This window comes from Lynx canadensis, chromosome B3 (genome assembly GCF_007474595.2).
Source record: "Lynx canadensis isolate LIC74 chromosome B3, mLynCan4.pri.v2, whole genome shotgun sequence".
Lineage (NCBI taxonomy): Eukaryota > Metazoa > Chordata > Mammalia > Carnivora > Felidae > Lynx > Lynx canadensis.
In genome coordinates this window covers 21,480,473-21,494,040 of record NC_044308.2, presented here as the reverse complement: position 1 = coordinate 21,494,040, position 13,568 = coordinate 21,480,473, and the positions used below count along the sequence as shown (strand labels likewise).

The following is a 13,568-nucleotide window of genomic DNA, read 5'->3' as shown; positions in this document are numbered from 1 at the left end:
AATAACCACGAAACTTCCCGGGTGATTGATGCATTCCTGAATAGTTAGTTTTTGTTCTAGAAGTAACTCAAGCAGGGGCGCCTGGGTGGCTCAGTTGGTTAAAAGTCTGACTTCAGCTCAGGTCATGATCTCACAGCTTGTGGGTCTGAGCCCCATGTCAGTCTCTATGCTAACAGCTCACAGCCTGGAGTCTGCTTCAGATTCTGTCTCCTTCTCTGCCCCTCCCCCACTCATGCTCGCTCTCTCTCTCTCTCTCTCTCTCTCAAAAATTTATATTTAAAAAAAAATTTAAGTAATTCAATCAGTAAGCTGTGGGCTGTGAATGTAGAGCTCTTTCCTCAGGCTACCCAACCCTGGATTCTCCAACAGAGCCTCACTTGCTAGCTCTGGTCCCACCTGCTTCAGTCCTCACAGACCTCCCTCAGTTAATTCTGGGCATGCCCCAAGTGCTCAGGAAGAAGTCCAAGTGCCACCTGAGAGACTTGTCTCAATGCTGCCACCTGGGCTAGCACTACAGATCCTACAGAGGCCCCATCAAGCTGTGAGCTCTGACTTTCTCATCTCATTGGGCTCTTTCCTTGCTTGGGGTGGCCTGGTTGTTGAAGGACATCAAGGCTACAGTCTTCTGCCCCAATATCTGAGTTCTAAGTGAAAGAATTTCTTGGAGGCAGCTCTTTCTCTGAGCCTCAGACATGAGTCAGACATGTGGGCTCCAGTGGGTCCAAGTAGCCTGGGTTGGGCATTCAGGGTCACTCCCCTGTTGCTCTGAGAATTGAAACCCAGGCAACCTTCTCACTCCCTTTTCTGTCAGGGGGACTATTTCCTAGAAAGGCACTCAGATCTTTGTATCAATGCCTCCCTCCCAGCCCACCTGATGTGTGCAGGCACACCTGTGCCCCTAATGGGTAAGGTTCAACTCAAGCTGCTGGATATAGTAATGGACCAAAATGGAAGCCTCCACCCCTCCAGCCCCCACCGCATCCTTGTTCAGTGCCCCAGATAACTAGCCCCCATGTTGCCATGTGCTCTGGGTGGGCTGCCTCTGCCACCTTGTCTTAAAGGTGGCAAGCAGCCATCACAGGCAGCTTCTTTCCTGTCATCCCCTGAGACCACTCAATGCAGGGTGGGGTGAGGTGCTGGGGCTTATGTCTTTGCCATCAGTGGATGGCATGGCAGGGAGGTGGCTTCAGAGGGCCTCAACAGGCAGGGTCCATAGAGGTAAGATCTGGATGGAAGATACTGCCTTCAACATCCCCGACATCCCAAAACCTAACTCAGGCTTGCTTTGCTTTGTCTCCTAGTGTGGACAACTCTGAGGACCCCGTGTATGAGAGTCTAGAAGAGTTCCATGTGTTTGTCCTCGCCCACATATTAAGAAGACCAATAGTTGTCGTAGCAGATACGATGTTGAGGGACTCAGGTGGAGAAGGTAAGTTCATACGTAATAAAACTGCCATGTAGGACTCATGACCCAGAAAACATAACATCCCTATTAAGGAAGAGACAGCCTAATGTACAAGTTGAGGTTCCCAGAAGGCCACAGAGCATTATTCTGTGAAGATGAAGATTATAGTATTTCTCCTCAATTTCATGTGTTTCTTTTTCTTTCCCAGTGGCAGGAGGGTTTACTCCTGGCCATCCACCCAGCCATCTATGCTTTGTGTCAATGGCAAGTGGCCATGAGAAATCTGGCTGAGTGTCAGCTGGAATGAAGCCCTGAGGGCTAAAGCCTTGAAGAAACCAGGTCAACCCAGGGCAGTAGGTGCCTGCGGCTGGTCCTTCCTCCAGCCTTTCTGCCCAAGCAAGTGGCAAGGCCACTTCCAAAGTTCACAGGGCAGCCACACTCTCAAAAGAGTAGGGAAAGAGGAGAGGTCAGGGAAGGTGGGCCAGGAAGGTCACCCCCTGTGCAACTGCCCCTGCCACTCAGCACAACTTCCCAGGTCCAGCCCCTCCCAGACTTTTCACTTTCCCTTTGCTTCCATCACTAGCACAAGCCAGTCCCTTTTGGTGCCACGTTTCCCTTTGGTCACTTCTCAAAAAGGTCTCCTTGCCAGGTAAATGCCAGACAGTGAATATCCCTCAGCCTAACTTAAATTTAAACCTGAGCCTTAACAAAAGTCATGGGTCTTCCAGAGTGTCCTACAAATTAGGACAAGGCTCTTCTTGCTGAGTCACAACTGCCAAAGGAAGTCTAATGGGGCCATGGTTGTCACAGTGGAAGGACATTGGTCCTGACCAGTGCCACCTCCTTCCCTGTGCAGGCAGCAACATGGTGTTTGTTCTCTCTGGGTACAGAGCCAGGACTCTCACTGGGGTCTCTGGGCACATAGACATGTACCCATCAGATCCCACAAGGCTGGGTCCATGTTTCCTTCAATGTTACCTGTGCTCAATGGCTCAGCCCTCTCCAAGTGGGCCTACCCCACCTCTCAGCCCGTGGGCAGAATCACAACTAAATCTAATGTGGATAAAGCAGGGCTGGTGGAAGGAAACCTGAGAGTTCCTCAAAAGCATCACAGAAGCTATTTTTGCCTGCATTCAGCTCACAGAAATACAGTGAGTGAGTCACTGACTCCAAGGCCAAGAGAGACAAGGTTCTTATTAAGAAGTAGATGCTGTAGCAGGGCAGATATTTCCAGAAGTTGTTCTGTTTCAGTAAGGGTTTAGGCTCTCATCCCTCCCTTTGATGAGTAAGGAAATGAACATGATTGTGTCCCAATTGCTAAAGAAGCCAATCCTCATCTCCCATTTCCCATCTGACTCACAACTTGGTGCTGGAGTTTTCTGGTTGGTTCCTTTGGACTCAACAGAAGAGCTTCTCAAAATATAGAACAAGAAAGCTCTTGAGAAGCATAGATATCATTCTGTATATAAATGCTTTAATGAACACAAGGAGAGGAAGAAGCTCATCCAGAAAAACATGGATTTCCAGACAGTGTTCAGTGCATGTCACTGCTGACTGTTGTGATCTCTTGATCATCTGTGTAGGTCTCAGGGCAGCAGGCCATCCCTGGGAAAATCACAGTGAAAAGCTCTCAGCCCTGTCCCTTTTGTCCCCAGTGTGCAGCCTGACAAGGCACAAGGATGAGCAAGAAGGACTCTGCCATGGAGGCAGGAGGGAGTGAGGGGTTCCCTGAGCATGCATGGGGCTCCAGGTCTCATCCACCTAGTACCTGTGAGCCTGAGCTCTCTCACCCATCACCAGATGGGCAACACCTAGCTTACTGCCTTGAGAACATCAGCCCAAGGGTGGCTGATGATCTAAGGCTGATGACCCTCCCTTCTGCCCCACCACCTCATGCAAGGTGGTAAGGGATGCCACTTAGGTCCCCTTCAGGCTCCACAGGCTCTCACCATTTCTGTCCACAGCATTTGCTCCAATCCCATTTGGAGGGATTTACCTGCCTTTGGAGGTGCCTCCCAACAGGTGCCATTGCTCACCTCTGGTTCTTGCCTATGATCAAGCGCATTTCTCTGCCCTGGTGTCCATGGAGCAGAGAGATCAGCAAAGAGAACAAGGTATGCCTGCTGCTTCCTGAGACACAATGTACAGGGCAAGGGTGGGCACAGGAGGGCATGGGGAGGCAGAATGTGGGGTTGTCTGTGGGGAGCACACCCATGCACATTCAGTAACAATGGATTTTGTGTGTATATGGATAAATGAGTATGCACATGCAAATGTTGCAAATGCACATGTCATTGGAAATAACAATGTCAAAGACAACTTTTAATTTCAAATGCAAAGCAAATTAATAATTCCTACCACACTTAAATAGCCTTTAATGTTTTTCCCTTTCACATCTATGTACATTTTATATGTACATTTATAATTCATCTTAGATGTAAACTCTTTAGGTCACTAGAGCAGGGGCCTGCAAACTATGGCCCCACTGCCTATTTTTGTAAATAAAGTTTTAGTGGAACACAGCCATATTCATTCATTGACATATTATCAGTGGCTATTGCTTTGCACTACAGGGGCAAAACTGAGTAGCAGCCACAGAAACCATGTGGCTTGCAGAGCCTAAAATATTTACTAAGTAGAGCTTTATGGAAAAACTTTGCCAACCTCTGCTCTAGAGTAAGCTTTTGAATCAAAAGGTTGATATTCTCTTTCAAATTGCTGCAGCTGTTTCCCTAAGTAGTTGTTTCAGTGCTGCAGACAGGCCCACCAGGCCAGCCCCACAGGCTGTGCACTGCACAGTTTCAGGCCACCACCGGTCAGATGCTCATGTGGAGCCTGTCTTCCATCTCTTTGATATGTGTCTTTGCTGCGGAAATGGCAGGATTCTGATTAGAATGGATGCTGTTTTCTCATGTTAACTGGTGGCTGGCTGAGTGAGAGGGGGAAACTCATCCTCCTCTTGTCAATCCTGCTTCTGCTTTAGACAGAGAATCCCCAAGAGACTAAAGGACAGGCAGGACTGACAGTTTCAGGGTCCCTGCCTTTGGGTGTGGTCTCCAGAAATGCATGGTGGCTAGCCAGGCAGTGATGTGACTCCTGGAAGGAAAAGGAAAGCAGGGTTGTGGCCAGCTGTAATGGGAAAATCACATCATTTTTCCGTATCATTGACAGATATCTCATTTGGGTCATGGAAAACAGTATTTAGCCATGAAGGACTGAGAGCCATCTTTGCCTTTTCTGTTGTCTGTCAGCCTTTTGGACTTTGTGGGTTTTAGCTCTCCTCAGAGCTTACCACAGCCTTTGGGCGATGTGGGGGCCCTTTCTCAGGACTTGGGATCCCAGCCAGGATCGAGGCCACTCCATCCAGGCTCCCCAGAGACTCTCTGCTGTCAGGGAAGATAAAAGTCTCAGGGCTGGCATCCCTGGTTGCTGAACAGGGGGCTCAGACACCCAGTCCTGTTTTATATAGAAGACATTGAGCTCCTCCAGGCCTTCCAGATACTGTTTTGAGGTGTTTCAAGGTGAAAATGCAGGTGCCTTTCAATAAAAGGACGCATGAGGTGGGGCTGTGGTTCAGCTTCTCTCAGGGGAATGGTTGCAGAGGTGACTGTGGTTTCACCTTTGATGACTTGGTTTTCCCAAAGAGGAGTTTGGGTCCCAATCCTTGGTTCTGTGTTGCTGTGACACAGGCTTCTGCAGCTCTACCCACTAGGTTACTCCTCTGAGCAGAGGTGGGGGGGTGGAGCGGGGGGGTCCTACCTCCACTGATGTCTTGTGGCCCCATCCAGCCCCCTTGACCCACTGCAAGTCAAGTGCCACAGTGCCACCTTCTTCTTTTTTTTTAATGTTTATTTTTGAGAGAGAGAGAGAGAGGCACAGAGAGAGGAGACAGAGGATCCGAAGCAGGCTTCACACTGTCAGCACAGAGTCCGATGTGGGGCCCGAACCCACAAACTGTGAGACCATGACCCAAGCCAAAGTCGGACGTTCAACTGACTGAGCCACCCAGGGTTCCCTGTGCAGTGTCACCTTCTGCACAAGCAGAAGCTTGTGCCCAGGCTGGGTAACTTGTGTGTGGCATGTCAAACCCTCATACATCTGGAGAGAACACAAATGCTCTGTGGGCTCTGAGGCTTTAAGTTTTGCAGCAACACATCCTTGTGCCACCCTTGTAAGGCTTACGGGTGCTGGTAGAGGTGGCTCTGCTCCCTATACCTCCCATCAGCCTGAATCTCAGTGGTTCCACAGGATCTGTTTGGGGGCCAAGGGTTAGTTCAATAAATGTATGTTAAGCACCTGTTACTTCCAGGTTTGGGAGCCCCAAAGATGATGGTATCCCTGCTTTAGGGCTCTCACTACCTTATAGAGGAGACAGGCAACTCCCCCACACCACAGTACAAGGCAGGATGTACACAAGGGAGGCACAAGCTCCATTCAGGAAAAGAGCGATTATTCCAGTTTGGAAGAACAGACAGAGACAGAAGAGAGAGGTGGGTGAGAAGTAGTCTTGGAGGCCGTGTGTGATGTCCGGAGGCTGGTACCAGGGGGACAGAATAGGCCTGAGCAAAAGTGCGAGGCTGCTGAAGGAGTGGCGCTGATGTGGCAGAGCAAGCTTGTGCTTAAGGAATGTGCCATTGGTCATGGAAAGGCCTAGGCGGTGCTGTTTCTGTGCTGTGCGGCATCAGGAGTCCTATCTAGGAAACAACATTGCCTATCGCTAAGGCAGTCCTGTCTCCTGATCCTTCAGTGTTGCTTCAAAGATAAACCTAAATGTCTTGAATACGTCCCTTCCTGGCCACCATTAGTGTTGTGTCTCCCCAAAAGGACCTGCTAAAGGTGGGAGGAACAGAGAAAACCTGTTGAGGGAGCCATCACCAGGGGAAGCCAACCCCAGGGCGCCTCGGTGCTGCTGTCCTTTCCTGACCTACAGCGGGGGGGGGGGGGGGGGGCCTTTTTGCAAATACCAGGTCCTAGAATTTCAAGTGTTGTTACCTGATGGTTGGGGGTGTTGGGGAGAAGCTGAGAGGAGGTCAGGAGCCCATCTAAGGAACAGACTCAGCCTCTCTTCTCGGCCCTTATAATGCCAAGGAAAATGGAAGCAGCCACAGAAAGCCATACTATAAGCCCCCAAAGGAAGATGTGTCCTGAATAGCACTGGGCTGTAAGGGGCTCAGAGGAGAAAGGGCTGCTGCTGCTTCTCTCACAGGGGGTCCTTCCTGAGGTGGGTGGTCCAGGACTGGCACAGCAGCTCTAAATGTTCTCAGGGATTCAGGCTCCCAGCCTTTCCCTGCTCCACCATTATTTTTTTAATGTTTATTTATTTTTGAGAGAGAGAGAAAGTGGGGGGAAGAGGCAGAGAGAGAGAGGGAGACAGAGGATCCAAACTGGGCTTTCTCTGCTCTGCACTAACAGCAGAGAGCCCAATGCGGGCCTCAAAGTCACAAACTGTGAGATCAAAGTCAGATACTTAACTGACTGAGCCACGCAGGCACCCCCATCCACCATTACTATCATGTGGTTTCAGTCTCATGGTCATATGATGGGTACTGCAGCTCCAGGCATCACATCCAAATACCTTCTCTTCCTGAAAGTTTGTCTTTTCATTTGGGAGGAAAACCATCCCCGAGGACTTGTGCTGGCCTCTTGCTAACCCAAGCTGAACACCATGCCTGCAGGTTTCTGGCTGCATAGAAGCCTGAGAAGAGAGTACAGTGGAGGAAGGAGGGGGCGAGGTGGTTGGTGGGGGTTCAGTGAGCCAGCTTCACATCCAGGGGGTGGCGTGATGTTTTAGGCAGTTCCATCTGGATTGTCCTCTTTCTTTCAGCAGTGATGAGTACCTTGTATCTGGGGAAAGGCAAAAGGATAGAAATTAATTCTTTACCAACTGGTCCCTTGTCTGGAAATAAACCAGTGTTGACTGTTGGGCTCTCAATCCCCTAAAAAGCCATGGTGCATGAGGCTGTCAGTGCCAGCTCCTTAACAGAAAACCTGTTCTCTTTAAGGGCAGGGAGATAAGCAGGCTGTCTTATAGCACTTGTCGATGCCTTTGAGTCTTATGGTTCAGGGGCTGCCACAGGTAAAGGATGGCACATGCTCCGTGCAGTCCTGGCAGTGGCCAGGGCCCCCACATGACAGGGAGATATTGGGGGTCCTGTTGGAAGCCAGACCCGGTGCCAGGCAGCTGACTAGATGATCGTGTGCCTCCCACATCTGAATGCCACCTGGTAGTTTCGTGCTCAAAGGTTTTCTGTCCTCAAGCCCTGGGCCTGTGCCGGGACTCTCCCAGACAGGACCGCAGCTCTGCACCCACAGCCTTCTGAACCCTTCTGAAATCAGAACTTAGCCAGGCACTGGGCTTTTCACTCCAACCTTAAAGAAAGTCTCTGTAGCTCTGTGCTTTCAGGATGCACTGGACTCTGTCTCCAGAGGGCACCTTTGCTGAAACAGGAAGATTTTACAGATGCTAAGTCACCACCCCAGGGAGCACCCTTGCCCACAAGGATGGGCAGCTGAGGGAGAGAAGATTTAGCGGGAAAACCATCTTTTTCCTCCCTGTCCCTTTCCTGCCATGCCTCTCTCTCCATTCATGAGGTCCCCTGGTGCCTGTTAGAATCCCTTCAGCTGCAGGTAACCAAAACCCAGCTCAGCATGGCTTAGACAGGAAGGGTGTTTGTTTACTCACACACCCAACCATCTGGAATCTGGCAGGCCCCACGGGACAAGTTGGGCACTTCAGGAATGTCCTAAATGACCATGCCCCCATCCCACCCTGCAGCCTCCTCACCTTCCATGCAGGACAAGCCACTGCCACCGTCCCCAGCATCAACACACACACACACACACACACACACACACACACACACACGTCCTGTTTGCCCCCAAACACCTGTGTGTGAGAGCATGGGCAGATCGAGTTAGGAAGTATCCACAAAGATCCCAGAGCATCTTGTCCTGGAAGAAACTAAGACATCCTCAGAAGCAACTAGCATGGTGTTCGAAGGACTCCTGGGCTGAATAGACAAGGCTGCCACAGGACAAGAGGGACAGTAAAGATCATAACTGGAATGAGTAGAAATACGACAAGGATTGTTTAGTCCACAAATTCATAATGATACTTGGCAAAAGACTCACTTTTCACCTCTACTTGGTGCCACACATAACTTTGGAAACTGGTAAATAGCAGGAAAGTATCAGCCCAAATCCTGCATTTCCTCAGTGAACTGGTGAGGAGACTTTTCTCTGAGTTGAGATATCTCAGTGTGTCATGAAGGGAGAGGCAACAGCATTCATTGTTAAGGGCTGAATTCATATGTTGACTTCCTAACCCCTGTATCTCAAGGATGTGACTGTATTTGGAGACAAGGCCTTTCAAGGGGTAAAGTGAGGTCATGTGGGTGGACCCTAATCCACCTGAGTGGTGTCCTTATAAGAGATTAGGACACAGACACACACAGAGGGGAACCACAGGAGGACCCAGGGAGGAGACAGCCATCCACAAACCAAGGTGAGAGGCCTCAGAAGGAACCATCCCTGCTGATTCCTCAACCTTGGAATTCCAGCCTCCAGAACTGTGAGAAAACACATTTCTGCTGTTTAAGCCATGCAGTCTGTTATTGCTTTGTTATAGCAGCCCAAGGAAAGGAATACAGACAGAATGAGAATACCAGTCTTCAAGCCCAAGTGAATGAATGGGTGAGTCTAAACACAAATCAGCAAATACCATAAAATATGGTTAAAAAATTTTTAAGCATATCTTCAGAGTTTATTGGGAGCAAGGAACAGTCCTATTGACTCCCACCTGAGACCTTGACCCATCAGCAGTGTCCCATATGTTTATGGAGTGTCTTTCCTCCCAGGCCACATACATGGAAGGTGGAACCCAGCTGTGACCTCACATCTCCCCCTGACACACACACACACACACACACACACACACACACACACTACAGCAGGCCAGCTTGGTACCTGGATGGAGAGGCATTACAAAGCTTGTGAAGGACTTCTGCTTCCACTGAGGACCAGTCAGATCCAATGACATCTTACTTTGGCTTCCAACCCAGAACCAGAGCTGATGAGAAATCAACAGTGGAGAGGAAGGTGCCCTGTGCACCCCTAATCTTCCCATTCCCCACAGAACCACCACATCCAGAAGGAGGGCATGTCGGAGCGGGGAAGAAGGTCAGCCAGCCCAACCCTTGCTGTGCCCTACACAGGAGGGACTCATATAGGTCACCTGGACAACCAGGGGCATAGGTATACTGACTCCTACCTGGGACTTCTTCAACCTCTGTTTGAATTTTTTTTTTTAAGAATAAAAGGAAAAATAAAATGCCTACTGGAACTTTTATAGAGGGTAGAAAGAAAAATGCCTGCTCACTGGTGAGAGACCAAAGTGTGCTCCTGCATCTTCCGGTGGTCTTGGTCCCCAGGAGAAGGCCAAGAGGAAAGGTATGGCCTAGGGATCCCCCCCCCCCAGTTTCTTCTACCATCCCTCACCCACCATCAGGCCTGTCTCTTCCCATAGCCTGGACCCAATGCCAGGGCAAAGAGGTTCCCTCTCTCATCACACATGGCTACCAAGCAGATGCCAGCTGGAGCCAGGTGCTCTGAGCAAGGGCAGTGTCCGCATGAAGGCCTGGCCATGGCCGCTCCTGGTATGCAAGCTGTGCATTAACACTTCCCTTTAGAACTTCCTTCTCTGTGTCCTGATATCCTTCCTGACTAGTGTTATGACCAATAAATGAAGGGTTTGATTACTCCAGGGCAGTTCAGTTAGTCGGCATAAACTATCACTCAACACATCTGGGTGAGGATTGACTGTGCAAACCGTAAGTGGGGGATGCAAAGATCAGGCAGCACCTACCTGCAGAGCCTATGTGGCCACATGGGGAAGAACCCTGGGACCAGGAAGACCCCAGGGATTTGGCGATTTGGAGGAGAAAGATGAAGGTGCCTCCCAGAGGAGGTGGTGTTTTGCAGAGCAAACTCACATGGCAAGCCCAGCAGAGCCCACCCTAAGCAGGGATGTGCCCTGGCTGGCCCTGGCCCTGGTGAGAAGCCTCCTCAGTGCCACAGGGGAGGCCCAGGTATCCAGAGCTGAGAAGGAACTGACATGTGCTCTAAAAGCCTGAGGATGAAAGGGCATCACTAAGTGGAGAAGAGAAGGGGAGGGCGTCTCTTGTGTATGGATCCCAAGTGTCCATTCAAACAACAGAACTTCTGGGTTCAGTCTGTCCAAGCTGGACATTTCTGGCTCAGTTCATCAGCATCACCTTCTTGACCAACAGATGCTGCATTCAGATCCATTAGTAGTTGACTAAGTATATGTGAGCTCCCTGCCCCCTCAACAGCCAAATGCCTGTACGTGGGAACCCTGGGCCCCATTATAATGGATGGTGGATTTTTAAAAATTTTTTCTGCAAACTCTAGTTAAACCAGGGCCTAGTAGATATTTGGAATGTAGCTAATCCTCACCATTCCACTCCAGGGAAAGAGGGGTCATCCCAGTGGCAGTCCAGCAGAGCAAAGGGCAGGACTGCCATTTACATGGTTGATGGCATGAAAGCTTGCCACGAATGCCACAGATTCCTGGAAGCAAGATCTGGCCAGGCTGTGGGTGGGCTCCAGCTTTCTCATGTGGAACCCTGTGGGCCTGAGATGCAGGGATGTTCTTCAAGAATGCTTGTATGATGGCACTCCATTCCAGGCACTTGTAACCAGGACAGTTAAATGGGTGTACACCTAGGGTTGGATTTCTTCCTGCCCAGGGGCAGGACCCAGTGGCTGCTGGGTCTCAGGCATGGGTCCAAGCATAGCAGAGCCTCACCAGCAGACCTGGGCTCCTACATAGATGGCTCAGAAGCCACCTCACACCTCCTGGTTTTCCACTGTCAAGCATGGCTTTCACACAACCACCATGGTGTCCTATCTCACACAAAGAATAAAGAGGTTTATACTCTCATGTCATGAGAAATCTGATGACCAGCATTTGGTTGATTTGGAACCTGACATTCGTCAAAGACCTAGGCCCTTTTTGTCTCTCCACTCTCCTTGGCCTGTTGCCTTTTGTCCCATAGTTGTCCCTCATTGGTCAGATGACTATTGTAGCTCCAAGCATCATATCCTCACACAAAACATGGAGAGATCAGAAAAGACCCTGGCCCTCCTTTGTGTTGCTTTTAACCAGGAATCTTCCAATTGATTTCCTCTTACATCTCATTGAGCAGATTCTGTTCTAGGCTTTGTCTCAGAAGTCATAGAAAATGAGTCAACCATGAATGCCTTAGAGCCATCCTGACCCTTCATGACAGTCCCAGGACGTGGGGTCTGTTAGTGGGAACAAAGGATGGGCAGCCAGTGGTGACTGCTGCACCTCCCCATGGACCTCAAAAATTTCTACCTCTCCCAAGACATTTCTGAGAGTCCTCTAGCAAGATACCTCTTAGATGGAAGATTGATCACACTTTGCTTTCCATTTTGCATTTTGCATTTCCATTTTGCATTTTCCCAAACCTCATCTCCCATGCACTATCTCCTTTGACTTTCACAAAACTCTGAAGTTTAGTGAAAGTGGGACAAAGGTCATCCCCAGTCCTGCTCCCTCTCTTGACCCACCCAATAGGGCTGTGGCATGAACTGAAGTCCTGTGTCCTCTGACAAAGGAACAAAATCTATTCAATGGAGAACAGAGAGTCTTTTCCACAAATGGTGATAAAGCAATTTAACATCCATAGGCAAAAATATGAACGTGAAACTAAATCTTAATAATATAAACATTAGCTCAAAATGAATCACAGAATACATGTAAAATGCACTATAAAATTTTTCAAAGAAAATATGGGGACCCAGAGCTAGGCAAAGAGCTCTTTGACACAAAATCATAATCCAAAAAAAAAAAAAAGAAAAATTGATTAATTGGACCTCTGTTCTGCAAAAAAAAAAAATTAAACAAAACAACTGTTAAGAAAATGAAAAGACAAGCTATAGATTGGGGGATAATATTTTAAAACTACCTATCAACAAGAGATTTGTATCTAAAATATGCAATGAACAGTTAAAAAACAATAGTTAAAAAATCCAAATTAAAAAATGGGAAAAAGTCATGAACAGACATTTCACCAAAAAGGATACACAGGTGTCAAATAACAACATTGAAAGATGTTCAGCATTGCAACCACAATAAGATATCACTACACACCTATCAAAATGACTAAGATTTGTAAAAGTGATAATACCAAATGCTGGATGTAGAACAACCACATCTCTCTTGCTTTACTTGTAGAAATGTAAAACTCTGGAAAAACAGTTTGGCATTTTATTATGAGACTAAACATCACTTACCATATAACCCAGAAATTATACTCCTAGGTATTTATCCCAAAGAAGTAAAAATTTGTGTCCACACAAAACTGTATACCTGAAGGTTTGTAGTAGCTTTATTTGTAATAGCCCAAAACTGGAAACAACCCAATGTCTTTCCTGGATTAACAAACTATGGTACATACATCCTGTGGAATCCTGATCAGCAGTACAAAGGAATAAAAATGATACATGCAGTTACTTGGGTGAATCTCAAAGAAATTATGCTGAATGAAAAAAGTCAATCCCAAAAGATCACATACTATATGAGTCCTGTTACATAGCATCCTTGAAATGTCCAAACTATACAGATGGAGATCGGATTAGTGGTTGTGGATCTTCAGAGAAAGAGAACAAGTAGGATGTGTGTGTGCGTGTGTGTGTGTGTGTGTGTGTGTGTGTGTATGAGGGGTTTATTTTAGGAATTGGCTCACACAATTCTGGAGGCCAAGAAGTCTCACCATCTTCCTGCCATCTGCAAGCTGGAGAACCAGGAAAGCCAGTGGTATAATTCAGTCTGAGTCCAAGGCCAAAGAAGTAAGGGACAATGGTATAAATTCCCATACAAGTCTGAAGGCCCAAGGAGTGGTAGCACCAATGCCAGAGGGCAGGAGGAGCTGTATATCCCAGCTCAAGAAAAGAGAGCAAATTCTTCCTTTCTCTGCCTTTTTCTTCTGAGTCCTGAATGGATTGGATGATGCCTGTTCACATTGGTGAGGATGATCCTCTTTTCTCATTCTACCAATTCAAATGCTAATCTCCTCTAGAAATAACCTAAATATGTTTTATTCCATATCTGGGCATC

General features: G+C 48.2%; 1 protein-coding gene across 1 annotated transcript in view; it reads left to right on the top strand.

Annotated features, from left to right (window-relative positions):
• OTUD7A (OTU deubiquitinase 7A) overlaps window positions 1–13,568 on the top strand; it is a 185,801-nt gene that overhangs the window by 158,794 nt on the left and 13,439 nt on the right. The window contains exons 9-10 of the mRNA XM_032593582.1: window positions 1,302–1,429; window positions 3,370–3,519. Of these exons, the coding sequence (XP_032449473.1) occupies window positions 1,302–1,429; window positions 3,370–3,519 (278 nt within the window). The remainder of the gene's footprint in view (window positions 1–1,301; window positions 1,430–3,369; window positions 3,520–13,568) is intronic.